Source organism: Emys orbicularis, chromosome 1, assembly GCF_028017835.1.
Source record: "Emys orbicularis isolate rEmyOrb1 chromosome 1, rEmyOrb1.hap1, whole genome shotgun sequence".
Taxonomy (NCBI): domain Eukaryota; kingdom Metazoa; phylum Chordata; order Testudines; family Emydidae; genus Emys; species Emys orbicularis.
The window spans coordinates 287,104,925-287,131,526 of record NC_088683.1 but is presented as its reverse complement, the minus strand read 5'-3'; the positions used below and the strand labels follow the sequence as shown (position 1 = coordinate 287,131,526).

Below are 26,602 nucleotides of genomic sequence, written 5' to 3'. Positions count from 1 at the left end.
GTTTGGTCATCTGCATTTCATATCAACATAATTATTAAAAATTAAGTAAATTACCTGATTAAACCAACACACATCCATACAAGATTCATCTCACATGCCTTGTCACCCAAATTTAATACCAAAACATGCTTAGACTCCTCTGTCATGTTCAAATCCTTTTCAGTTACAACATATACACGTTACGTACACATTAATTCCTCACAGTCACACTTCAGTGCACAGACTTAACTCTGACTTCAACTAGCTTAATCTAATTACATACATATGTCTGTCACTAAGTAACGTATAAACTTCTTTGCTATCTCTGCCTCCAACAACCCAACAAATAATTCTCCCCTGCAAAGGATTGTGGAAAAAACAGTTACCTACCTTTCGTAACTGTTGTTCTTCAAAATATGTTGCTCATGTTCATTCCATTCTAGGTCTGTGCACGCGCCAACATGTACTGTCAGAGATTATTGCCTTAGCAGTACCCGTAGGGTCGGCTATGGCGCCCTCTGCAGTGTCACGCTCATGCAGCAGTATATCAGGTGCCACCGACCCTATGCCCACTCAGTTCCTTCTTGCCAGCAACTCCGACAGACGAGTAGGAGGGTGGGTAATGGAATGGACATTAGAAACACATCTCGAAGAACTACAGTTATGAAAGGTAGGTAGGTAACAGTTTTTTCTTCTTCGAGTGCTTGCTCATGTCGATTCTATTCTAGGTGACTCACAAGCAGTAACCTCGGAGATGGCTCACAGATCACAGTCTTGCAGCACAGTTCTGTCACAGGCCACGTCATCTCAAGCTTGCTGGGTAAGTACATAATACAATGCAAACGTGTGGACAGACGACCAGGTAGCAGCTAGACAGATTTCTTGAATCAGCACTTATGCCAGGAAGGTTGCTGATGACGCTTGCGCTCTAGTCGAGTGAGCCGTCACGATACTCAGCGGAGGCACCTTTCGCCAGCTCCTAACAGTAGCAGATGCAGGCCGTGATCTAAGACGAGATTCTCTGGGAAGACAGTGGGCGACCCTTCATTCTGTCTGCAACAGTAACTAACAACTGCGTCGACTTACGGAACGGTCTTGTGCTACCCATGTAGAAGGCCAATGCCCGTCTGACATCCAGGGTATGGAGCCTGCATTCCTTGTCCGTGTCATGAGGCTTAGGACAGAAAACCGGTAAGTAAATATCTTGACCAGTGTGAAACTGGGAGACAACCTTGGGCAGAAAGGCCAGGTGCAGATGCAGCTGGACCTTGTCCTTATAAAAGTCCGTATAAGGCAGCTCTAACATGAGTGCCCCGATCTTGGACATCCTAAAGGCCAAAGTTATAGCGACCAACGAAACCGTCCAAGAAAGAAGCAGGAAGCCATGGGTTCACTGGGGGGAGGGGGTGGGGCCACATGAGCCTTGACAGTCCCAGATTCAGGTCCTAGAGGGCAACCGGATCCCAGACATGCGGGTAGAGGCACTCCAGACCTTTCAAGAACTGCTCCATCATGGGATGGGCGAAGACCATCCTGCCTTGAAACGGAGGATGGAGCACCGAAATTTCTGCCAGGTGTACCCTGACCAAAGAAAGCGACAGGCCCTGGAGCTTAAGGTGCAGCAAATAATCTAGGATGGCCTGTAGCGGGGCCTCTGCAGCACGAAGGTGTCGATCCGAGGCCCAGCACATGAACTGCTTCCACTCTGCCACGTAGGTAGCCCTGGTGGAGGGTTTTCTGCTGTCCAGTAGGATCTGTTGGACAGCAGCAGAGCACTCCCACTCGTCCACACTCAGCCATACAGTAGCCAAGCAGTCAGGTGCAGTGACACCAGGGTCGGATGCAGCAAATTGCTGTGGTTCTGGGACAGCAGATCCGTCCAAAGAGGCAGCTGCAGCAGGGCGGCTGCTGAAAGACTCAGCAGCATGCTGAACCAGAGTTGACAAGGCCACGCTGTCTTGTTTCACCTTGAGCAGGACCCTGTGGACCAACAGCACCGGTGGGAAGGTGTACATCAGCACTCCTGACCACGGAATCAAGGGGATATCGGACAGGGAGCCTTTGCCCCTGCCCTGAAGAGAACAGAACACGTGGCACTGGACATGAACAGGTCCACTTGGGGAGTCCCCCACCTGTGGAAGATTAGGGTGACCACCTCTGGGTGGAGTGACCGTTAGTGGTGAGATGAGAAGGTCCTGCTGAGGTGATCTGCCAGGACATTCTTGGTTTCAGGCAGATAGACAGCTACCAGATGAATGGCACGGCGCCCACATAACTCCCAGAGGCTGAGCACCCCCCCCCAACAAAGGGCCGAAGACCTGGTGCCACTCTGCCTGTTGATGCAATACATTGCAGCAGTATTGTCCATCAGAACCTGCACCACCTTGCTTCTCAAGTGGGGCAAGGAAACCTGGCAGGCTGGGCAAACCTCTCGGAGCTCCCTGATGTGAAGGGCTAGATCCTTTAGTAGCCAGCAGCCCTCGGTGTTGAGCTTGCCCAGATGGGCTCCCAAGCCCAGATCTGAAGCGTCCAAGACCAGGGTGAGGGACGGGGTCACAAAGGGAATGCCTTGCAGCACCAACTTGGGATCCAGCCACCAGTCCAGGGACAAGAGGATGTGGCTCAGCACTGTGACCACTTGGTCCAGGGCGTGCCTGCTGCGGATTTAGACCAAGGCAAACCACACCTGCACAGGCCTCAGATGAAGTCGGGCATGGCTGACCCATCAGTCGCAGGCACGTGTGGGCCGTGGTGAGCAGGTGGCTCTTTACGTGGTAGACCAGGTCCAACATGGCCTGAAAACGCACTTCCGGAAGGAAGGCCCTGGCCTGTGTGGAGTCGAGAACTGCTCCAATGAACTTTATGCATTGGACTGCTTTAACGTGGACTTTTGTGCGTTTATTAACAGGTCCAGGTTGCTGGAGGTGGACCGCACCAGATCGAGGTTTCTTTGCACCTGCTCCGGAGAGCTGCCCTTGATGAGCCAGTCGTCAAGATACGGGAAGATCTGAACCCCTTGACATCTCAGGTAAGCCGCCATCGGCGCCACGCATTTCGTGAACACCCTGGGAGCCAAGGACAGGCCAAAGGTTAGCACCGTGAACTGGAAGTGGCGCCCGGCCACTATGAAACGCAGGAAACGCCTGTGACCCGGAAATATGGAGACATGAAAGAAAGCATCCTTTAAGTCGAGAGCAGCATACCTGTCCCCCCCAGATCCAGGGAAGGGATAATGGAGGCCAAGGAGATCATGCGGAACTTCAACTTCATGAGAGACTTGTTGAGGCCCCGCAGGTCCAGGATGGGTCTGAGGCCTCCTTTGTCCTTCAAGATTAGGAAGCAGCAGGAGCAGAATCCTCTTCCTACCATGTCCCAAGGAACCTCCCACACAGGCCCCAAGCCCAGGGGCTTCTCAATCGCCTGAATGAGGAGTTGCTCATGAGAGGGACGGGGAAGGGGGGTGGGAGAGGAAGGGGCAGCCAAAAACTGCAGGGTGTAGCCCCGAGCTACTATGTCCAGGACCCAGCAGTCCAACTTACCCCGCGACCAGGCCGAGCGGTAGGGAGAGAGGCGGTTGAGGAAAACGAGGGCAGGAGCTGGTTGGCTAACTGAAGCGCCGCTCTCAGGCACACCCTCAAAATGACCGCTTCTGCCCCCTAGATGTTTGGCGGGCCCAGGCTGGGTGGGTGAACGGGAGGAGGAAGGGCGCCGGTGCTTAAACTGGCATCCCTTCTTATAGAGCCCTGATGGGGTTGCCAGGGTCTTGGCAGTGGAGGCGGTTGGAAGGGCTTCCTGGCTGATTGTGGCGTGTGCATGCCCAAGGAGCCCAAGGGAGCTCTAGTATCCTTAAACCTGTGCAGCCTGGCATCCGTTTGTTCGGCGAAAAGACCAACCCCATCAAAGGGAAAGTCCTGAATCAAGGTCTGCCTCTCCTGGGAGAGGCCCACCGTTTGCAGCCAGTAGCTGCGTCGCATAACCACCGCCGATGCGACCACCCTATCCATTGAGTCCGCTGTGTCCCACGCCAACTGCAGGGAGCATCTGGCTGCCACAGTACCCTCCTCTACCACGGTGCCAAACTCCTGGGCCAGACCTTGAGGAAGGGATTCCTGGAACTTTTTGAGACGGTCCCAGAGATTAAAGTTATATCTGCCCAACAGGGCTTGATGGTTTGCCACTGGGAATTGCAGGCTGTCTGTTAAATAAATTTTTCTCCCGAATAGATCGAGCTTCTTGGCTTCCTCATTCTAGGGAGTGGAGGAGGAGGGACCTTGTTTGTCCTTGTTGGCCGCAGACACAACCAACGAGCTGGGGGAGGGTGGGTGGGTATAAAGGTATTCGAAACCTTTGGCCGGAATGAAATACTTTTTCTTGGCTCGTTTCGAGGTGGGACAAATGATGGAAGGGGTCTGCCACAGGGCCTTGGCTATCTTGAGAACCCCTTCATGCACAGGCAGGGTGACCCGGGTGGGGGTAGAGGCCAAGAGGACATTGAAGATGGTGTCCTCCTGCTCTGCCATTTCCTGCACCTTGAGCCCCAAGTTCTCGACCGCGAGCCAGAGAAGGGATTGATGCTCCCTGACATCATCCGGTGGGCTAGCTCTTGAAGGTCCCACGACCGCCTTGTCCAAGGATGACGAGGAAGATTAGACTGCTGGGGGAGGTCCTGAGGTATCGACCACCATCGGAGAAAAAAGCTTAGGGGTGGGCACACGTTCCTCTGCCCCAACCTCTGAATGGGCTTCCGGTACCGGGCCCGGTGCCAACTGTGCTCTGCCGCAGCTACCAAGGAATGTTGCGAAGGGGGCATCGTCATGACCGGTACACCCCACGCACTCCAATAAGACCACTGCGTTGGCCACTGGCTGTGTTGCCACTGTGGTGCCCCCAAAGGAGCAGGTTCCGGTGCCCAATCTCGTGAATGGGACCTGGGCAATGGGCTGAACTGGCCCTCCGTACTGGAATAATCACCTTCTGGCAACCAGAGAGGGGCCGCTGATACCTGTGTTTGCTTACTGGTCATGGCCACAGTCGACTGTTGACCAGGTGTAGTAGACTGTTGGGTTTTACCCTGAACAAGCCGCGAACCAAATTTGGGAACCCCTGCGCTAAGGCAAAAATCTCCAACGACTACGCAAGTGGGTGCATGCAGACCTACAATGGAATCGACATGAGCAAGCACTCGAAAAAGAAGGAAGCAGTAGCAGGGAGCGAAGCTGAACTGTACGAAGCAGACTAGGCAGTAGAAAAAACAGTGTGTACAGGGGGACACAGGAATGGAAGGAGAGCTATTGCGGGGCCGGACGGCAGAAGGTGCTCAGCTGCAACCTATAAAGGCATTGGCCTTTGAACAGCTTGACACCCAGCAGCCGCTACCTGGTGCAATACATTGCTTTGGTGCTCTGAAACTGGACTCCACACTCACCCAAGACCCTCGGCTCTGTCCTTTACTCCCCTTTCAATTTTTTTGCTCAACCTCCATGCACCTTGCTGCCCAGGTTGAACCCCTGGTTCCCCAGAATATATTTGAGGATTGAAAGGCTGAGTATCAGAGAACAGGAATAGCTAATGAATCTTAATTCCATCAGCTTGTTTTCGTGAAGTTAAACTGAATTGACCAATAAGGATTAACAACATTGTTGAGGTTCGTATTTTAGGACTGTCAGGGATGGTCTAGGTATACTTAATCCTGCCTCAACATAGATGACCTTTTGTGGTCCCTTCCAGTCCTACATTTCTATGATTGACCTATCTCTGAGATCTTATAACCTGTATCTGTGTAGTTGTGGTGAGACTTTTTAAGATACATGGGTCCAAAAAACAACTCGAGAGAAAAGATTATTAAAGAAGCTAAATTTTAATGTTTGCTGTGCCAAAGTTACAGTACCTTTGACCAAATTTTATTGATAATTCAGCTGTCCCTGGAGAGTTGAGTGTTAAGTTTAGAGACGAAATTCAAATATTAGTGAAGGATTTTATGCCTATTTTAAATGTAACCTGTAGTACAGCCGTCACTATGGAGAAACAAAGGGTGCCTTTATAAAATGCCATTTGGTATTCTCTTTTTGCCCAGAAATGAATATTATCTTTAAGTACTTATTAATATTATTCCTAATTTTTTTGAAAGACTGATATGTTTAAAAAGTGAAGACTCCATGTAAAACTCTACAGATCCTGCATGAGCTTTTCCATTTATTTGTTGGCTTGTTGGAAGCAGAGATACCAAAGAGATTAAAAAAACAAAACATATTATACTATACATGGCATCTTTCATTGCAGAGGATCCCAAAAATATTTTGCAAGCTATTGTGTATACAGAAATCACTTTACTCACCACTGAAATCAACCACCCATTCTCACGTGTAACACAGCAGAAACCTAAGAAATTTAACTTATGTTCTCTTTTAAAACTCACTGTTATGCTTCAGTAGTAACTAACTCTGAATTATATTACAGTTGCCAAGCAAAAGCCATTTTTACACTTCAAGTGTCCAATATTGACCCATATTTAATAGATACGGATACCAAAAACCAAGAAAAGAAGTTAAAACAAAAGTCTAATGAGCCAACTTAAAAGGCACCCACCTACATCTTAACCCCTGAAGCTCACATTCATACACTCAGGCCTGTAATCTGGTGTCATCTTTGACTCAATCCTCTTACCGGTTTCACATATTCAGGTCTTTTCTATATTTTGCCTTCTTTTCTTAAACAGCATCTCTAAAATCCAGTCATTCCTCTCTGTCCATACTGGTGAAACTCTTGTCCAAGTCCTCATCATTTTATGTCTTGGCTATGGAAACCTTCTTCCCCTTAAGTCTATTAAGAATAGGGCTGCTAAAATCTTCTTGGGTCATCATCCCTACCACATCAACCCTTTTTTCAAGTGCCTGACCTGGCTCCACATTAAATACAAACTCATTGTCTTTACTTTTAGGACCCTTCATAACTTACCCCATCCTACTTAACTGGTTTAGTAACTTCCCATTATATTGACTTTGGCATATGCTCTAGCCAGGGCCGCCCAGAGGATTCAGGGGGCCTGGGGCAAAGCGGGGGAGCTTGTACTCACTGGGCGGCACTCTGTGGCGGCGGCAGCATTTCGGCGGTGGGGGGCCCTTCAGTCGCTCCGTGTCTTCAGCAGCACTGAAGGACCCACCGCCGAAATGCTGCCGAAGACCCGGAGCGACTGAAGGGCCCCCCGCCGCCGAAATGCCGCCGAAGACCCGGACCGCTGCCAGGTGAGGAAAGGGATTCTCGGCCAGGGCCCGCGGGGCCCAGGGCAAATTGCCCCACTTGCGCCCCTCCCCCCCCCCCCCCCCGGGCGGCCCTGGCTCTAGCACCTCAGCACCTCTGCCATAATACCTACTAAAAACCCAGCCTGAAGATCATGGAGGCAAGCTGACACTCTTCCTCCTCTTTCCTTTTCTTCTTCCCTTCCTCCCCACCTGTAACCCCAATTTTAAAAAAATATATGCATAAAAAAGCTGTGCCAATTCTTCACAATAATCATTTGCTTGTATGTTATATCCACATCCTCTACCCTTCATCTGTTTATGTCTTTAGATTGTAATCCCTTCAGAGCAGGAAATGTCTCTTTTCTGTGTTTGCTCAGCACCTGCACAATAGGTCCTAAGCCTTTGGCACTATCATAATAGAAATATTTACTAATAATAACCTTATCTAGACTGAGTTACAGCCAAGACAGTCAGAAGCAATGAGATTACAGAAACAGGGTTTGAAGTAAAGGAGCCAGAAATCAAGATCAGCCTTACTGAAGCCAAAAACATCTTGAAATTCACTGCAGGGCACTCTTCACACTTTCAAAAGAGTAAAAATATCTTGTAATCAAAGGCACAAAAAGTTGATGAAAAACAGAATCCGCCTAAACACATTGCCATTCATGCACAGGTGGATAACCACCACCTTTATCAGTCTTTTCCGTACACAGGTCTAAATTCATTCAAGTTCTTATACCACGCTCTTCACAACAGTACCTGAGTGCCTTCCAAAGATTAAATAAAGTGACAAATATTTACCATGTATAGCTCCCTCTCTATTCTACTCTCCACACTAATAATGATCAAAGTAACCCATGGAATCCAAATATAACTAGATTTGCCTCATCTCAACTTTCTTGACAAACATTGGGTAAAGCTGTTAATGAAGGTCTCCCAAGTAAAGATCTAACTATGGCTTAGATAAGTACGACTTGTTCTTAATCAGTCATAGGCCCAAGATCTCTCTACTTGCTTTAACCAAGCATGAAATACATTGGTTCATCTCACAAATGGTTTGCCACAACTATTCAAGCGCATATGAATCCCAGGCAAAATTAAATAAAACCACCAGTATAAGCTTTGTGTTCCTCCCTTCTAACTCTGACCCTATTTCTCAAAGTAATCATCAAAGCAGCCTAAATAAGATCAATTTTATCTGTAAAATAATTTTAGATGGCGACATTTTTGGGAGAAGAACATGTGATTATAGACATGTTTGCACACCATATAGAACCATCAACAATGACCATTCCCAATAGCAACATACAATCTATTGCATACCAGAAGCACTCCAGGTTACTCAAGACTAGAGCTGAGCAAAAAAAAAAAAAAAAAAAAAATTAGCAAAGAGTAAATTCTCCAAAAAGAGGAGGGGGGGGGGGGAAGTATTTTTCAGGGCACTTATGACTATTTGCAAATTTGGAACAAATTCTATGAATAGTTTTGCATCCCCCCCCCCCCCCCCAAAGTGTTTTGAATCAACATTTTGTTTCAAAAATGCTGTTTCAAGTATACATTCAAAGCATTTAATTTGACCCAAATTAAATTTTTCCGTTTTTGTTTCTGTGAGGGGAAAAAGAAGTCAGTTTTGATTCAAAACAACACACTTTTTTTTCAAGGTTTTACTGTTCAGCCACTGAAACAAATATATATATATATTTTCAGTCGTCTCTAATCAAAACTGCCCAGTAGTTCCATTGATCTATGACAGGAAGGATGGTTCAATGGCAAGGGTTTCAGCAAGACTTAAGACCCAGGTTCAATTCCCAGCTCTGCCACACAATTTCTGTGTAACCTTGGGTCACACAGACCTTAGTCTCTCTGTGCCTCAGTTCTTCATCTGTAAAATGGAGATAAAGCTTCTCTACCACACAAGGAATCATCAAGATAAATGCATTAAAAGATTATGGTGTTCAGATATGTCACTGATGGAGAATGACAGATTTAGAGGTGCTCTGTAATAATTTATTAATACTCTATGTTGACCTGCTAATTGGGTTGCTTTCTGTAAGACTTTATTGGTTTAACTCAATAAGTGTCTGTCTGAAGAAAAAAAAGTCCGGAAAGAAAAATATGGCTCAAGATAAGCCACCCCTCAGCAAATACTGGAGAGAGTGTTAATGGACAGTGCTAGAACCATTGTCTCTGAGGCCTCCAGCTCAATCTCCAGCTAAGCCTCTGGAACGGACTTTGATCAGGAGGATCAGTGATAACTCAGGGCCTCTACCTGTCCAACAATGAACTCTGGTTGATATTATGAAGTTATTCTGAATTTTTCATGATACTGTTGTATCATGGAAAGACCATGTATGTGTATCCACCACTGTGGGCAAGACCAGCACCAGATACACACCAGACTGAGGACATGAAAAGTACTTAGCTCTTAATGGCTGGTCAGCAGATTTAAGGGAGTTTGCTGGGGGAAGACACATCCTCTTGTCTGATTAAAGGGGGAAGTTTTAAAACAGTGGAAATTTACCAAAAGGCAGAACAAAGAAAGCCACATGTTGGGAAGGGGGCATATAAACACGGAAAGCTTGGAGCAAGACACAGAAACCACTGGGCAAGAGAAAGGAAGGGCACACACCAGCCAAGAATAGAGAAGGCAAGCCAAGCTGAAAGACTGAGGGAGAAGCAATCCAATATGCAACAGTCCGATGAGGCAGGGTCACCTGCCTACCTTCCTGAATCCAGATGGTCCGCCCAGACTCTGAAGGAGAGCTAGTGAGGGCATTGCATTTAGGATGTTCATTATTTTCTAAATGATCTGTACTCTTGTGTTTTATCTGTTAAGTAAAAGAGCATTTCACATTTTTAGACTCCACTCAAAGTGTCTCTGTGTTATATGCTTCACTACTACATGCCTCCTGAGAAAGTTAAATGACTACCAAAGGTGTGCGCTTCCAGGCTGAGTTCTAAGAGGGCTGTATTTAGGCTACTGAGGTATCTTGAGGGTCAGCACTGGTTCTGGGTGCCTAATGCAGGTGTGCCGAAAGGCTCCATTTCAGTGAAGGGGTGGCAGACAGAGCTGGTGCCCAGGTAATGTTCCAAAGAGGCCAGGGGAGGAAGTAGTGCTGTGATTCAACCAGTTTGAGAAGTGTCTTTCCAAGACACAAGGTTCCAGTATATGGATATACCAGGGGCCTTTAAAACCTTTGAAATGTTGTCTCTGTAAAGACATGATGAGCTTCTCAAAGATTAGCTTTTTTTAGGGCTGTAGATTAATTGCAGTTAACTCACGTAATTAACTCAAAAAAATGAATCACGATTTTAAAAATTAATGGCGATTAATTGCAATTTTAATAGCACTGTTAAACAATAGAATACCAATTGACATTTATTAAATATTTTGGATGTTTTTCTACATTTTCATATATATTGTATTCTGTGTTTTAATTGAAATCAAAGTGTATATTATTTTTTATTACAAATACTTGCACTGTAAAAATGGTAAACAAGTTTTTTTCAATTCACCTCATACAAGTACTGTAGTGTAATCTTTGTGAAGAAAATGCAACTGAAAAAAAAAATCTATATTTGTGTTACATAACTGCACTTGAAAACAAAACAATGTAAAAAACTTCAGAGCCTACAAGTCCACTCACTCCTACTTCTTGTTCAGCCAATCGCTAAGACAAACAAATTTGTTTACATTTACAGGAGATAATGCTGCCCTCTCCTTATTTACAATGTCACCAGGAAGTGAGAGCAGGCATTTGCATGGAACTTTTGTAGCCAGCACTGCAAGGTATTTATGTGCCAGATATGTTAAACATTCGTATGCCCCTTCATGCTTTGTCCATCATTCCAGAGAACATGCTTCCATGCTGATGAAGCTAGTTAAAAAAATAATGCGTTAATTAAATTTATGACTGAACTCCTTGAGGGAGAATTGTAGGTTCCCTCCTCTGTTTTACCCACATTCTGCCATATACACCTCTACCCCGATATAACGTGACCTGATATAACACAAATTCGGATATAACGCAGTAAAGCAGTGCTCTGGGGGGGGGGGGGCGCACTCCGGTGGATCAAAGCAAGTTCGATATAACGCGGTTTCACCTATAACGCGGTAAGATTTTTTGGCTCCCGAGGACAGCATTATATCGAGGAAGAGGTGTATTTCATGTTATAGCAGTCTCGGATGATGACACAGCACGTTTGTTTAAAGAACACTTTCACTGCAGATTTCACAAAAAACGCAAAGAAGGTACCAATGTGACATTTCTAAAGATACAGCTCTTGATCCAAGGTTTAAGAATTTGAAGAGCCTTCCAAAATCTGAGAGGGATGAGGTGTGGAACATCGCTTTCTGAAGTCTTAAAAGAGCAACGCTCCGATGCAGAAACTACAGAACCTGAACCACAAAAAAAAAAAAAAAAAAAAAAACCAACAACAACAACAACAACAAAAAAACCCAACCTTCTGGTGGTGGCATCTGACTCAGATAATGAAAATGAACATGCGTTGGTACGCACTGCTTTGGATTGTTATTGAGCAGAACCCATCATCATGATGGACGCATGTCCCCTGGAATGGTGGTTGAAGCATGAAGGGACATATGAATCTTTAGCGCATCTGACACAAATATCTTGCGACGCCGGCTACAACAGTGCCATGCCAACGCCTATTCTAACTTTCAGGTGACATTGTAAACAAGCAGCAGGCAGTATTATATCCTGCAAATGTAAACAAACTTGTTTGTCTGAGGGATTGGCTGAACAAGTAGGACTGAGTGGACTTGCAGGCTCTAAAATTTTACATAGTTTTATTTTTGAATGCAGTTTTTTTTGGTACATAATTCTACATTTATAAGTTCAATTCTCATGATAAAGAGATTGCACTACAGTACTTGTATTAGGTGTACTGAAAAACTATTCTTTTGGGTTTTTTATAGTGCCAATACTTGTAATCAAAAATAAATATAGTGAGCACTGCACACTTTGTATTCTGTCTTGTAATTGAAATCAATATATTTGAAAATGTAGCAAGCATCCAAAAATATTTAAATAAATGGTATTCCATTATTGTTTAACAGTGCGATTAATCACAATTTTTTTTTTAACTGCTTGACAGCCCTATTTTTTTTTGTAAACTATGTCTTGAAAATAAACACACTTGTGATCACGTGCGTTTCTTCTTCCTGTTCAGTTGTTGAACACGGATGAAATCTTCCTCTTTATTTAGTGTTTACTTCTTTTTTATGTCAGCTGCAGTATTACAAAGCACTAACGTGTAGCTTGATATACAACTGTATATCAAATCCAACTTCTAGCAATTTTTCCTGCAGTACATCTCACCATAATTAGAAGTTTCATGCAAACATACCTATCAGTTATATTGGTTACCTCTGCAAATGAATACCTAATGTACAGTGGTATCAATAGCCAAGGAGTCTGAACAGGTTTTAGAACAATACATGTTCAAGTACAAGCATGGACAGCCTGAGTTTCTAACTATTACTATGGTTAAGACTTTTTCTGTGATCATTTCTACAATGTAATTAAATCCACTGCATGCACTTCTTTTGCTACTCTTCATATGCAGAGCTGTTAAGAGGTAGATCAACATGTTTTCAGTACCACCAAAAACCAAAGAATCAAAATACCGATATTACATTTATTAGTGAATACGCAACGATACCATTGTTCAAGAGTGACAAACAAAACGTGACATTTTCTCTGTGTATTATTCAACTTTTATACAATAGATAAATATACAAATTTTTAGCATGCAGTAGTAGTATAGGATAGTGGCCTTCCACAGTATTGCCTTTTCTCTGAGACCAATGTCTTATAGGATTAGTAAAACCAAAAAGAACCTCAACAAGCTGGACTTTCTGGTTTCTGTATCACTACCGTGTACCAATAACCAGTGAAGTGAATGTCATAAAAGCACAAAATGATATCCCCTCTATATACAGAGATCTCTCTTTTACAAAGATAACGGGTCAGAGTGTCCAATTCCCTTGAGGGAGTCATGGCCCCAGAACAAAAATTAAATGTATCCGCTTATAACAGAGAACTGAATACAAATCCCTTGTATAAAAAATAGATGAAAACACATCATCCTCTTCTCATTGCCTGCTAATGACCTTTTTTTTTTTTTTTTGCGCCAAACATAAGCTCAAGCAAAAGTATGAAATATTACCTAGAACTTCAGGAGGCTCTGACTGGAGGCCTTCTGGCTGCTGGCCCTGGAGCACATTAAGCAGAGCTTGCAGACTCCTGAGACACAGTGATGGATGAGAAAATCTTGTCTCCTTGATCAATTCAAAAACTTCACATAGTCCAACTTCAATGATCTAAAAAAGTACAACACACATTTTAACAGAAAACCCATTATCAGGATGCTTTGATCAGTTCAGCCATAAAAATGTTTACATAATGGTATGAATTTCTCTTTAGCTTAACACACAAACTCTACCATGTAAATATAGAAGAGCACAGCAGTCCACAGACAGAAATAATCAAACCAAATTCTCAAACGAGTGTAATTTTGAATATGAAACAGAGATACGGTTATTCTAATATGAATGTGTGTCTACATAATTAGATATTTAATATTTAAAAACCCCTGAACAAAGCTGATTGTTTTCAATTTTTAGATCGTGTCATGGCTACACGACAAACTGTACCTTGGACCTCTTTATTTCCTCTCAAATACATCCATCCCTTGTGTGACTGGACTCGCTTCCTGCACCTCACTCTGCGCAGAGTCATGCAGTCCAACCATACTTAGACTGGATCTCTGGGCTGCAGAACCCCTGGTTACCAACCACATGAATGGCACAGGCCCAATTTGGTTTTAGCACCTGTAATAGCTTCTATTGGGGAGCCTGTGACAGAACGAGTTTACAGTGACACAGAAAATGAAGGTTACTTATAACTGGAGTTCTTTCAGATGGACTCTGCACAGTCACACTCATAGATTAAGGCTGCTGTCGCAGCTCAAAGGGTGTAATCACCTCATTGCAGTGCTGATCACACTGCTCACATGGTTCCTAACATTGTTAGCTTTTTTGACTACCACCACACCCTGAGCAGATGTTTTCAGAGAACTACTCACGATGACTACAAGAGCTCTTTCTTGACCCGTGGTAGCTAATTAAGATAGACGCCCATCATTTTGTATGTATTATTGGGATTATGTTTTCCAATATGCATTACTTTGCACCAATCAACACTGAATTTCATCTGCCATTTTGTTACCCAGTCGCCCAGTTTTGTGAGATCCCTTAGGTATCTCTTCACATCTGCTTTGGACTTAACTGTTTTGAGTAATTTTGTATCACCTGCAAACTTTGCCACCTCACTATTTACCCCTTTTTCCAGATCATTTATGAATATGTTGAATAGGACTGGTTCCAGTACAGATCGTCTCTCCATTGTGAAAACTGATCATTTATTCCTACCTTTGTTTCCTATCTTTTAACCAATTACTGATCTGTGAAAGGACCTTTCCTCTTACCTCATGACTGCTTGCTTTGCTAAGAACCTTTGAGAGGGGACCTTGCCAAGGGCTTTCTGAAAGTCCAAGTACGCTATATCCATGAGATCACGTTTGTCCACATGCTTGTTGACACCCTCAAAGAATTCAAATAGATTGGTCAGATAGCCATTACAAAAGCTGTGCTGGCTCTTCCCCAACATACTGTATTTCTGTGTCTGATCATTACATTCTTCATTATAGTTTCAACCAATTTGCCTGGTATTGAACTTAGGTTTACCAACCTGTAATTGCCAGGATTGCCTCTGGAGACTTTTTTAAAAATTGGCGTTACACTAGCTACCCTTCAGTCATCTGGTACAGAGGCAGATTTAAGCAATAACTTGCATATCCCAGTTAATAGTTCTGCAATTTCATATCTGAGTTCCTTCAGAACTCTTGTGTGAATACCATCTGGGCCTGCTGACTGATTACTGTTTAATTAATCAATATGTTCCAAAATTCTTCTACTGACACCTCAACCTGGGACAGTTCCTCAGATTTGTCACCTAAAAAGAATGGCTCAGGTGCGGGAATCTCCCTCACATCCTCTGCAGTGAAGACTGATGCAAAGTATTCACATAGCTTCTCCACAACAGCCTCGTCTTCCTTGAGTGCTCCTTTAGCACCTCGATCATTCAGTGGCCTCACTGATAGCTTGTCAGGCTTCCTGCTTGTGACATACTTAAAAATTGCTATTAGTTTTTGTGTCTTTTGCTAGTTGCTCTTCAAATTTGTTTTTGGCCTGCATAATTATACTTTTACACTTGACTTGCCAGAGTTAATGCGCCTTTCTATGATCCTCAATAGGATTTGACTTCCAATTTTTAAGGGATGTCTTTTTGCCTCTAACTGCCCTCTCTTACATTGTTGTTCAGCCATGGTGGCATTTGTTGGTCCTCCTACTTGTTTTGTTTGTTTTTATAATTTGGGGTATACATTTAGTTTGAGCCTCAAATATGGTGTTTTAAAATAGTTTCTATGCAGCTTGCAGGAATTTCACTTTCGTAACTGTTCCTTTTAATTTACATTTAACTAGCTCTCTCATTTTTGTGTAGTTCCCCTTTTTGAAATTAAATGCTACTGTGGTGGATATCTTTGGCAATTTTCACCATACAAGGATGTTAAATTTAATTACATTATGCTTGTTATTACTGAGCAGTACAGCTATATTCACTTCTTGGATCAGATCCCATGCTTTAGGACTAAATAAAAAATTCTCTCTCCTCTTGCGTGTTCCAGGACTGCTTCCTGGAATAGCTAGTCACTAAGGGTATGTCTACACTGCCCACGTTACAGCACGGCCACGGGAGCACTGTGACATGGGCAGTGTAGACAAGCTTTATCACCAGGGAAGAGCTCTCCCGGCGATAAAAAAATAAAAATAAAACCACCCCGAATTAGTTCCCGGCAATAACGCACTGTCTATACTGGTGCTTTTCAGCACTAAAACTTTTGTCGCTCAGGGGTTTTTTTTTCACACCCCTGAACGACAAAAGTTTTAGCGCTGAAAATGGCAGTGTAGACACAGCCTTCGTCTAGAAGTTTTATTTCTGCATCCCATCCGGAGTTAACATCTATCCAGTATACAAGGATATAGTAGAACCTCAGAGTTACAAACACCTCAGGAATGGAGGTTGTTCATAACTTTGAAATGTTCTTAACTCTGAACAAAACATTATGGTTGTGCTTTCAAAAGTTTACAACTGAACTGACTTAAAACAGCTTTGAAACTTTACTACGAAGAAAAAAAATGCTGCTTTTAACCATTTTAATTTAAATTAAACAAGCATAAAAATAGTTTCCTTGCCTTGTCAAATCTTTTTTTTTTTTTTTTTTTTTACTTTTTTTTTTAGTAGTTTATGTTTAACAGTACTGTACTTGCATGCGTGTGTGCTTGTGCTGCTGTCTGATTGTGTACTTCCGGTTCAAAATGAAATATGTGGTTGACCAGTCACTTCGTAACTGTGGCTTTCATAACTCTGAGATTCTACTGTAGTTGAAATCCCCCATTATTATTGGGTTTGCTGCTATGTTTGTAGCCTCTCCAATCTTCCTGAACATCTCACCATCCTAGTCAGGTAGTCAGTAGTACGCTCCTACTGCTATACTCTTATTATTCAAGCACGGAATTTCTATCCATAGAGATTCTAGGATACAGTTTGGTTAATTTAAGATTTTTTATTAGATTTGATTCTATGTTTTGTTTCACATATAATGCTACTCCCCCACCAGCACGACCTACTTCGTCATTCCTATATATTTTGTTCCCTGGTATTACCCGTGTTCATAGATTATCATTGTTCCACCAAGTTTCTGTGATGCCTATTATATCAACAGCCTCATTTAATACTCAAGTTTGTTCATCTTGGTATTTAGACTTCTTGCATTTGTATACAAGCACACATAAAATTTGTAAATATTTAGTAGTCTGCCTTCAGGTGATGCAACTGATGGGGCTCTTTCGTTTGATTGCTTCTCTGTTCAGTTCCTACCTGTACTTCTATCCTCTCCTCTTTGCTAGAATATAGAGTATCCCTGTTAATAAATCATCCCCTAAGGGAGTACCTGTCAGCTTTCCACCAGCCCTTGGTTTAAAAACTCCTCTATGATCTTTTCAATTTTACATGCCAGAACTTTTGTTTAGGTGGAGCCTATCCTTCCTGTATACGCTCTTCCTTTCCCGAAAGGTTCCCCAGTTCCTAATAAACTTAAATCCTTACTCCTAACACCATGGTCTCATCCACACATTGACACCCTGCAGTTCTGCCTGGCTGCCTGCACCTGAATATGGAACAGAAAGCATTTCAGATTCTGGTACTATGGAAGTTCCAATCACTCACTTAGCCTACATTTGGCCTTCAAGACCTCTCTCCTGCCCCTCCCTATCTATATGTACCATGACCTAGGTTCCCTGTAAGCTGCGCAGCTGTTAAGGGCTGGCAGGTCCCCCAGCCCGGCCCGGCCCAGGCCCACCGGAACTGCCGCGGCTGGGGAGAGGAGCCCCTCCCCCGGGGCCTGGTCCGGCCCAGCCCTGCCAGAACTGGTGTGTCACAGATCACCTCCTTATTGGGGCACATAACAAAATTCATTCCACACATAGGTGGGAAAAATTAGAGGGAACACTGACCATGACCACCAGCTCCTCCACAACAGTGCACTCCAAGAATAAGACTACCAGCATGGTGGATTGAACTCCCTACAGTATCTTAAAAGAGGACACAGAGGTCCTTCTTCCAACAGGCTGAAAGACAAAGAGTACTGTAGACCTTGAATTTTTCACCTTCTCTAACATTTCAGTTTTCTTGATGCATAATCCATCTCCTTCACAAGGAAGGTCTTCTACCTACAACTTGCTTTCTGGAGGGGCAGTACAACATCTCTTAGACTCATGGACTTTAAGGCCACAAAGGACCATCATGATGATCTAGTCTGACCCCCTGCACACTACAGGCCACAGTCTCTCACTCACCCTGTAATAGACCCGCAACCTCTGAGTTAGTGAAGTGCTCAAATCTTGATTTAAAAGACTTCAAGTTACAAAGAATCCACCATTTACTCTAATTTAACATGCAGCAGAGGAAGGCCAAAAATAACCAGGGTCTCTGCCAATCTGACCTGGAGGGAAATTCCTTCCTGGCCCCAAATGCAGAAATCAGTTAGACCCAGAGCATATCAGCGAGACACACAAGTGGAAAAGAACTCAGTGTAGTAACTCAGAGCCCTTGTGATCTAATGTCCCATCTTTGGCCGTAGGAGATATTTGCTACTAGCAGTGACAGATGGACCACATGCTCTTGTACGCACTCTCCTGATACCAACCCCCTCAATAAACTTATCAAGCTCAGTCTTGAAACCAGTTAGGAAATTTGCCCCCAATGGCCCCCTTGGGAGGCTGTTCCAGAACTTCACTCCTCTGATGGTTAGAATTACATGCCTAAACGTATTGATGGACTATTTATATCCATTTGTTCTTGTGCCAACATTTACACTCAACTTAAATAACTCCTCTCTCTCCCTGGTATTTATCCCTCAGATGCCTTTACATAGAGCAATCACATCTACCTTCAGTCTTCATTTGGTTATGCTGAACTAGACAAAATCATTATGTTTCCTCCTCCATGTTATGTGCCACGGTCATTAATAAAAATGTTAAATAAAATTGGTCCCAAGACTGATCCCTGGGGAACTCCACTAGTAACCTCCCTCCAGCCTAACATTTCACTTTTCAGTATGACCCATTATAGTGTCCCCTTTTACCAGTTCCTTATCCATCTTCCCAGTCCCATATTAATCCCTATTTTCTCCAATTTAACTAATAATTTTCCATGTGGAATGCCTTACTGAAAACCACGTAGGTTAGATCTACTGCATTTCCTTTGTCTAAAAAAAACTAGTTAATTTCTCAAAGAAAGAGATCAGATTGATCTGGCACAGTCTACCTCTTTTAAAACCATGTTGTATTTTATCCCAATTACTGTTTACCTTTATGTACTTAACTACTTTCTCTTTCAAAATTTGTTCCAAGACTTTGCATACACCGAGGTCAAACTAATAGAATCACTTCTTTTCCTTTCCTAAAAACAGGCATAATATAAGCAATTTTCCAGTCACAGGGTACAACTCCTAAGTTTACAGATTCATTAAAAATCCTTGCTATTGGACTTGCACTTTTATCTGCCAGTTCCTTTAATATTCTTGGATTGAAATTAGCCTCCATTTCTTTAAGCATCTTTCCGAGCCTCGTCTAGTCTTCCTTGAAGCGCCCCCATGAAAATCCAGAAGTATCATTTGTTCCCATATGAAGGACAATCAGTGGACTATTCTCTGCCTGTATGAGGCAGAAAACCTTTCCCATACTGCCTGGTAATTAGCCACTGTTTCTTCAAGGCAAACAATGGCGAACACTTTTTTTAACCAGTTACCTCCATCTATTTTCCCCTCTTGCTGGAGGATGTGAAATTCAAATCTCCTCCTCTAGATCTAATGACTGCTGCAACTAAGGCTTAGGGCGTGAACAAAGGAGAATCTTTTATATAGCAAATAATATAACTTAGGGGGGGGGTTGTTTTTGTTTTTTGAAGAGGTACACTGCATTGCTTTTGCAGGCTGCAACAGTTCATCTACAACTGGAAGGAAGACTTCATTCCTTGACAGAGCACCCAAAACGTAAATACAGAATGGGGGTGTTCTTCCAATATTACAGATGGAAGTTTCAAAGTCATGGCCATCTTACCTACAAACTTGTGGAATTGTAAACTGTCCTCAGAATGAGAAGTAGTGGTAGCTACCCCAACAATTCATTTGGTGATGAGTCAGTTTCCACTATTGGCTCCAGTTGCTGGTACTCTGAGCTGCAAGCTCTCCTTCTGCTGACAGAATTTCAGGGATCATAGAGTGACAATGCTCTTTGAAGACAGGAGAAGTAGTCAGATCTGGGAAGCTCGGATACAATGGGCAAGCTTTTCCAACAGTGGCTGTGCAATCTCTCTGTGCTGCTGAAACGACACTAATAGGGCCATGCATCCTTTGGTGGAACTTGCCAGTAGTAACAGTACCCAAATTCTAGGAACATCTCATACCCTAGAGGATAAGACAGCACAAGCCCAATGTCCAGAAGTACTCTTTCCTGAACGTGAAATCTCGACAAGACCTCTGAAAACCTAACTCAATCCAGTTCCTCTGTAGATCGGACAAGCACAGACTGCAGATTCAAAAGACAACTGGAGAAACTAGAGGACCTGGCATGTTTAGCAAAAAAGGCGACATCATTTCACCGCGTGAGCCCAAAGGTATTCTTGGGGGCAGCAGGAAAGTCTCTGGGAAAAATGGGATCGCTTATCCCATCTTTTTTGTTTCATAGGAGTCAAAATATGAGAAGGATAATTGGTTGGAGCTTTCATCTTCTCCACTTTAGCTAACTGGTCTCGTGGCTCTGCAGATTTTTGTGGTGAACTTCAGCTACCACAGTAACCAGTGAAGCTGTGTGAATCGGTGATGATAAAACTACTGCTAGTTCCAGAGCTCTCTTTGGATCAGATGCTGTCCTTAGAACCCATAACTGAGATTTACGCAGGGATTTACATCTAATTTTCAGGTTAGGATCAGATGTCAAAAAATGCAGATCTGATTAATCTCCTGGATGCAACTTGGCCCTGATAAGAGAAGCCTTCTTATCTCTTGCCATCATTTTTTTAATCAAAAGACGACTGATACAAACGCTTTTCTTGGGGCTCGGCTCTTATCTCAGAAGCCAATGCCAGTGGTGCCTTAGAGGCTTTCACTATCAGATCAGATGAATTAAGAACTGCCTGTGCAACAATCATGGAATTCAATTCCAGGACCAAGGCCAGTGTCTTCATCATTGGGCTTTTTAAGCCAACTGTGCCCAAAGCAGACACACGTTTGTCTCTCAGAATCATAGGACTGGAAGGGACCTCGAGAGGTCATCTAGTCCAATCCCCTGCACTCATGGCAGGACTAAGTATTATCTAGATCATTCCTGACAAGTGTTTTTCTAACCTGCTCTTAAAAATCTCCAATGATGGAGATTCAACAACCTCCCTAGGCAATTTATTCCAGTGCTTAACCACTCTGACAGGATGTTTTTCCTAATGTCCAACCTAAACCTCCCTTGCTGCAAGTTAAGCCCATTGCTTTTCTCCTATCCTCAGAGGTTAAGAACAACAATTTTTCTCCCTCCTCCCTTCAACAACCTTTTATGTATTTGAAAACTGTTATGTCCCCTCGCAGTCTTCTCTTTTCCACACTAAACAAACCCCATTTTTTCAATCTTCTCTCATAGGTCATGTTTTCTAGACCTTTAGTCCACAGAAGAGCAACAAAAATGATTTTCTCCAATTTGTCCACATCTTTCCTGAAATGTGGCACCCAGAACTGGACACAATACTCCAGTTGAAGCCTAATCAGCGCGGAGTAGAGCGGAAGAATTACTTCTCGTGTCTTGATTACAACACTCCTAATATATTCCAGAACGATGTTCGCTTTTTTTGCAACCATGTTATACTGTTCATTCATATTTAGCTTGTGGTCCACTATAACCGCCAGATCCCTTTCTGCAGTATTCCTTCCTTGGCAATCATTTCCCATTTTGTATGTGTGCAAATGATTGTTCCATCCTAAATGGAGTACTTTGCATTTGTCCTTATTGAATTTCATCCTATTTACCTCAGACCATTTCTCCAGATCATTTTGAATTTTAATCCTATCCTCCAAAGCACTTGCAACCCTCCCAGCTTGGTATCATCTGCAAACTTTATAAGTGTACTCTATGCCATTATCTAAATCATTGATGAAGATATTGAACAGAACTGGACCCAGAACTGATCCCTGCGGACCCCACTCGTTATGTCCTTCCAGCATGACTGTGAACCCCTGATAACTACACTTTCATCATAGAAAGAATACAAAATCCTTGCATCAAGACTAACAAAGGCACACAGCAGTTTAGGAAAACAGCAAATTTTGCTCCAACATCTATTTACAGGAACCTCCAAAGATTTTTCATTCAGATCTATATTTCAAATAAAAGCCTATATAAAACGATTTGGTTTGTTTGTTGGCCTATCAGATTTCAGAAAACAAAACCAGAGATTTCACTGAGGTTTATTAATGCATCTTGTTCAAAAAGTACAATAAATTATTTCAGCTTGTTTTCAACTACCAGCTTTACTGTCAATTGGAAAAGCATTTTGTATTTGAATTAAAAACAAGCATTCTAGAGGCTTGTCTATACGTAAAATGCTACAGTGGCACAGCTCTTCAGTACAGACATTATCTACACCAACAGGGAGGATTCTCCCACCAGTGCAGGTAATCCGCCTCCCTGAGAGGCAGCAACTAGGTCAACAGAAGAATTCTTCCACTGACCTAGTGCTGTCTACACTGGGACTTCGGTAGGCTTAACTACACCACTCAAGAGTGTGGATTTTTCACACCTGTGAGCAACATAGTTATGTCGACCAAGTTTTCTAGTATAAACCAGGCCTCAATCTCAGTCTTAAAAAGCTTAGCACCGGAGGAGCTGTGAAAGTGGAAAAAGTTAGGTGTACGTTTTTCTTCCAACTTCCATCCCTCTGACACTTTGACAAACATAAAAGATCTTTATCAATATTCTCTATTTAGCCCAGTACCTTATTCAAAGGAAATAAGTCTAGAAATTATTAAAATGAGTCTTCAAATCATCTGCAACAACTCTCCTCATTTATATCAAATTAACAAAAATGAGCTCAGTAGCCTATGCCAATCCAATAAATTTTATTATGTGTATATACACATATTCACCTATTAATGAAGATAACATTCGCAAAAGCACTTAAGTGACTTAGGAGTCTAGGTCCCATCTTCAAAAGTGATTTAGGCACTTTGGCTCCTAAATCCTATGGATTTTCGACAAAACATGGGGCTTGTCTACACATGGATATTGTGCAGCAAGCTATAGTGTGAATCAGCTTGCTTGCATAGTAACTCGCCATGTGGACACTGCTATAGAGCAGTGAAAGTCCACTAAACTGCATCCTTGGACTTTCATTGCACCGTAACACAGTCCACACTGCAAGTAATGCACAGCAATTGGTACACTGTAGGCAAGCTGTTAGGTTCCAAAAGGTCCATATTTTCAAAGGCACTTTGGTGCCTAATGATGCAGATATGCAGCTAAGCAACTTAGATGCCCAATTCCATATTATTACAATGGAAATTTGGCGTTTACCCTGTGTAGGTGTTTTTTAAAGCCCCACTAGATTCATAGATTCATAGATTCTAGGACTGGAAGGGACCTCGAGAGGTCATCGAGTCCAGTCCCCTGCCCGCATGGCAGGACCAAATACTGTCTAGACCATCCCTGACAGACATTTATCTAACCTACTCTTAAATATCTCCAGAGATGGAGATTCCACAACCTCCCTAGGCAATTTATTCCAGTGTTTAACCACCCTGACAGTTAGGAACTTTTTCCTAATGTCCAACCTAGACCTCCCTTGCTGCAGTTTAAGCCCATTGCTTCTTGTTCTATCCTTAGAGGCTAAGGTGAACAAGTTTTCTCCCTCCTCCTTATGACACCCTTTTAGATACCTGAAAACTGCTATCATGTCCCCTCTCAGTCTTCTCTTTTCCAAACTAAACAAACCCAATTCTTTCAGCCTTCCTTCATAGGTCATGTTCTCAAGACCTTTAATCATTCTTGTTGCTCTTCTCTGGACCCTTTCCAATTTCTCCACATCTTTCTTGAAATGCGGTGCCCAGAACTGGACACAATACTCCAGCTGAGGCCTAACCAGAGCAGAGTAGAGCGGAAGAATGACTTCTCGTGTCTTGCTCACAACACACCTGTTAATACATCCCAAAATCATGTTTGCTTTTTTTGCAACAGCATCACACTGTTGACTCATATTTAGCTTGTGGTCCACTAGAACCCCTAGATCCCTTTCTGCCGTACTCCTTCCTAGACAGTCTCTTCCCATTCTGTATGTGTGAAACTGATTTTTTCTTCCTAAGTGGAGCACTTTGCATTTGTCTTTGTTAAACTTCATCCTGTTTAACTCAGACCATTTCTCCAATTTGTCCAGATCATTTTGAATTATGACCCTGTCCTCCAAAGCAGTTGCAATCCCTCCCAGTTTGGTATCATCCGCAAACTTAATAAGCGTACTTTCTATGCCAATATCTAAGTCGTTAATGAAGATATTGAACAGAGCCGGTCCCAAAACAGACCCCTGCGGAACCCCACTCGTTATGCCTTTCCAGCAGGATTGGGAACCATTAATATCAACTCTCTGAGTACGGTTATCCAGCCAGTTATGCACCCACATTATAGTAGCCCCATCTAAATTGTATTTGCCTAGTTTATCGATAAGAATATCATGCGAGACCGTATCAAATGCCTTACTAAAGTCTAGGTATACCACATCCACAGCTTCTCCCTTATCCACAAGACTCGTTATCCTATCGAAGAAAGCTATCAGATTGGTTTGACATGATTTGTTCTTTACAAATCCATGCTGGCTGTTCCCTATCACCTTACCACCTTCCAAGTGTTTGCAGATGATTTCCTTAATTACTTGCTCCATTATCTTCCCTGGCACAGAAGTTAAACTAACTGGTCTGTAGTTTCCTGGGTTGTTTTTATTTCCCTTTTTATAGATGGGCACTATATTTGCCCTTTTCCCGTCTCCCATGATTTTCCAAAGATAATAGCTAGAGGCTCAGATACCTCCTCTATTAGCTCCTTGAGTATTCTAGGATGCATTTCATCAGGCCCTGGTGACTTGCAGGCATCTAACTTTTCTAAGTGATTTTTAACTTGTTCTTTTTTTATTTTATCTGCTAAACCTACCCCCTTCCCATTAGCATTCACTATGTTAGGCATTCCTTCAGACTTCTCGGTGAAGACCGAAACAAAGAAGTCATTAAGCATCTCTGCCATTTCCAAGTTTCCTGTTACTGTTTCTCCCTCTTCACTAAGCAGTGGGCCTACCCTGTCTTTGGTCTTCCTCTTGCTTCTAATGTATTGATAAAAAGTCTTCTTGTTTCCCTTTATTCCTGTAGCTAGTTTGAGCTCATTTTGTGCCTTTGCCTTTCTAATCTTGCCCCTGCATTCCTGTGTTGTTTGCCTATATTCATCCTTTGTAATCTGTCCTAGTTTCTATTTTTTGTATGACTCCTTTTTATTTTTTAGATCATGCAAGATCTCGTGGTTAAGCCAAGGTGGTCTTTTGCCACATTTTCTATCTTTCCTAACCAGCGGAATAGCTTGCTTTTGGGCCCTTAATAGTGTCCCTTTGAGAAACTGCCAACTCTCCTCAGTTGTTTTTCCCCTCAGTCTTGATTCCCATGGGACCTTACCTATCAGCTCTCTGAGCTTACCAAAATCCGCCTTCCTGAAATCCATTGTCTCTATTTTGCTGTTCTTCCTTCTACCCTTCCTTAAAATTGCAAACTCTATGATTTCATGATCACTTTCACCCAAGCTGCCTTCTACTTTCAAATTCTCAATGAGTTCCTCCCTATTTGTTAATAGGTACCTATTTGGTACCTAACTGCATCTTTAGGTACCAAAGTAACTGAAAATCTGGTGCCTAGGTTACTTCTGAAAATTTTATCCACACTGTTCTAACACTGCCTCACTATGAAAGTATTTCTAGAAACTGCAAATAGTATTTAAGATGTTAAAACAGCTTGTTTTTTCACATTCACACAAGTAAGCTGTCATTCATTCCATTTTGATCAGGTGACAAAGTCAATAAATGTGGAATATTCACTACAAAAAACAAAACAAAACAAAACAAAAACAAAAAAATCACAAATCCCTTCCCTCCCAAGTAAACAAATCAAGGTAGGCAGCATTTACAACTCCACCTTCAGAAGCTATCAACCAAATTTACAAAGAAAACAGGCCCTATGCCCTTATATGGGAATTGCCATACTGGATCAGATTCACGATTAATCTAGCTGGGTATCCTGTCTCCAGAAGTGGCCAGCACCACATACTTCAAAGGAATGTGTACACACACAAAAAACCCACACTAGGTATATGTGGGGTCATCCCGCCCCTCAAAGGTCTTATCTTAATACTTGTAGTTAAGAGATTGATTTATGTCCTGAACAGAGCTTATTGTCTCCTTCTGTCCTTCATTAGCAGTGACTATTACGAAGTATCCACATAAACATCCAATCCCTCTGAGCCTTACTAAGTTATTAGGCTCAAAAATCATCCTGTTCCAATTTTTCCACAATTTAAGTACTGTGTGAAAAAGTATTCATTTTATCAGTTTTAAATTTACCACCTTTACATTGTGCTGAATGTCCATCCCCTTGGTGCTTGTGTTTTGAGACAG

General features: G+C 42.8%; 1 protein-coding gene across 1 annotated transcript in view; it reads right to left on the bottom strand.

Annotated features, from left to right (window-relative positions):
* Window positions 1-26,602, bottom strand: part of MYCBP2 (MYC binding protein 2) — a 419,800-nt gene that overhangs the window by 342,844 nt on the left and 50,354 nt on the right. The window contains exon 4 of the mRNA XM_065413662.1: window positions 13,410-13,563. Coding sequence (XP_065269734.1) covers window positions 13,410-13,563 — 154 coding nt within the window. The remainder of the gene's footprint in view (window positions 1-13,409; window positions 13,564-26,602) is intronic.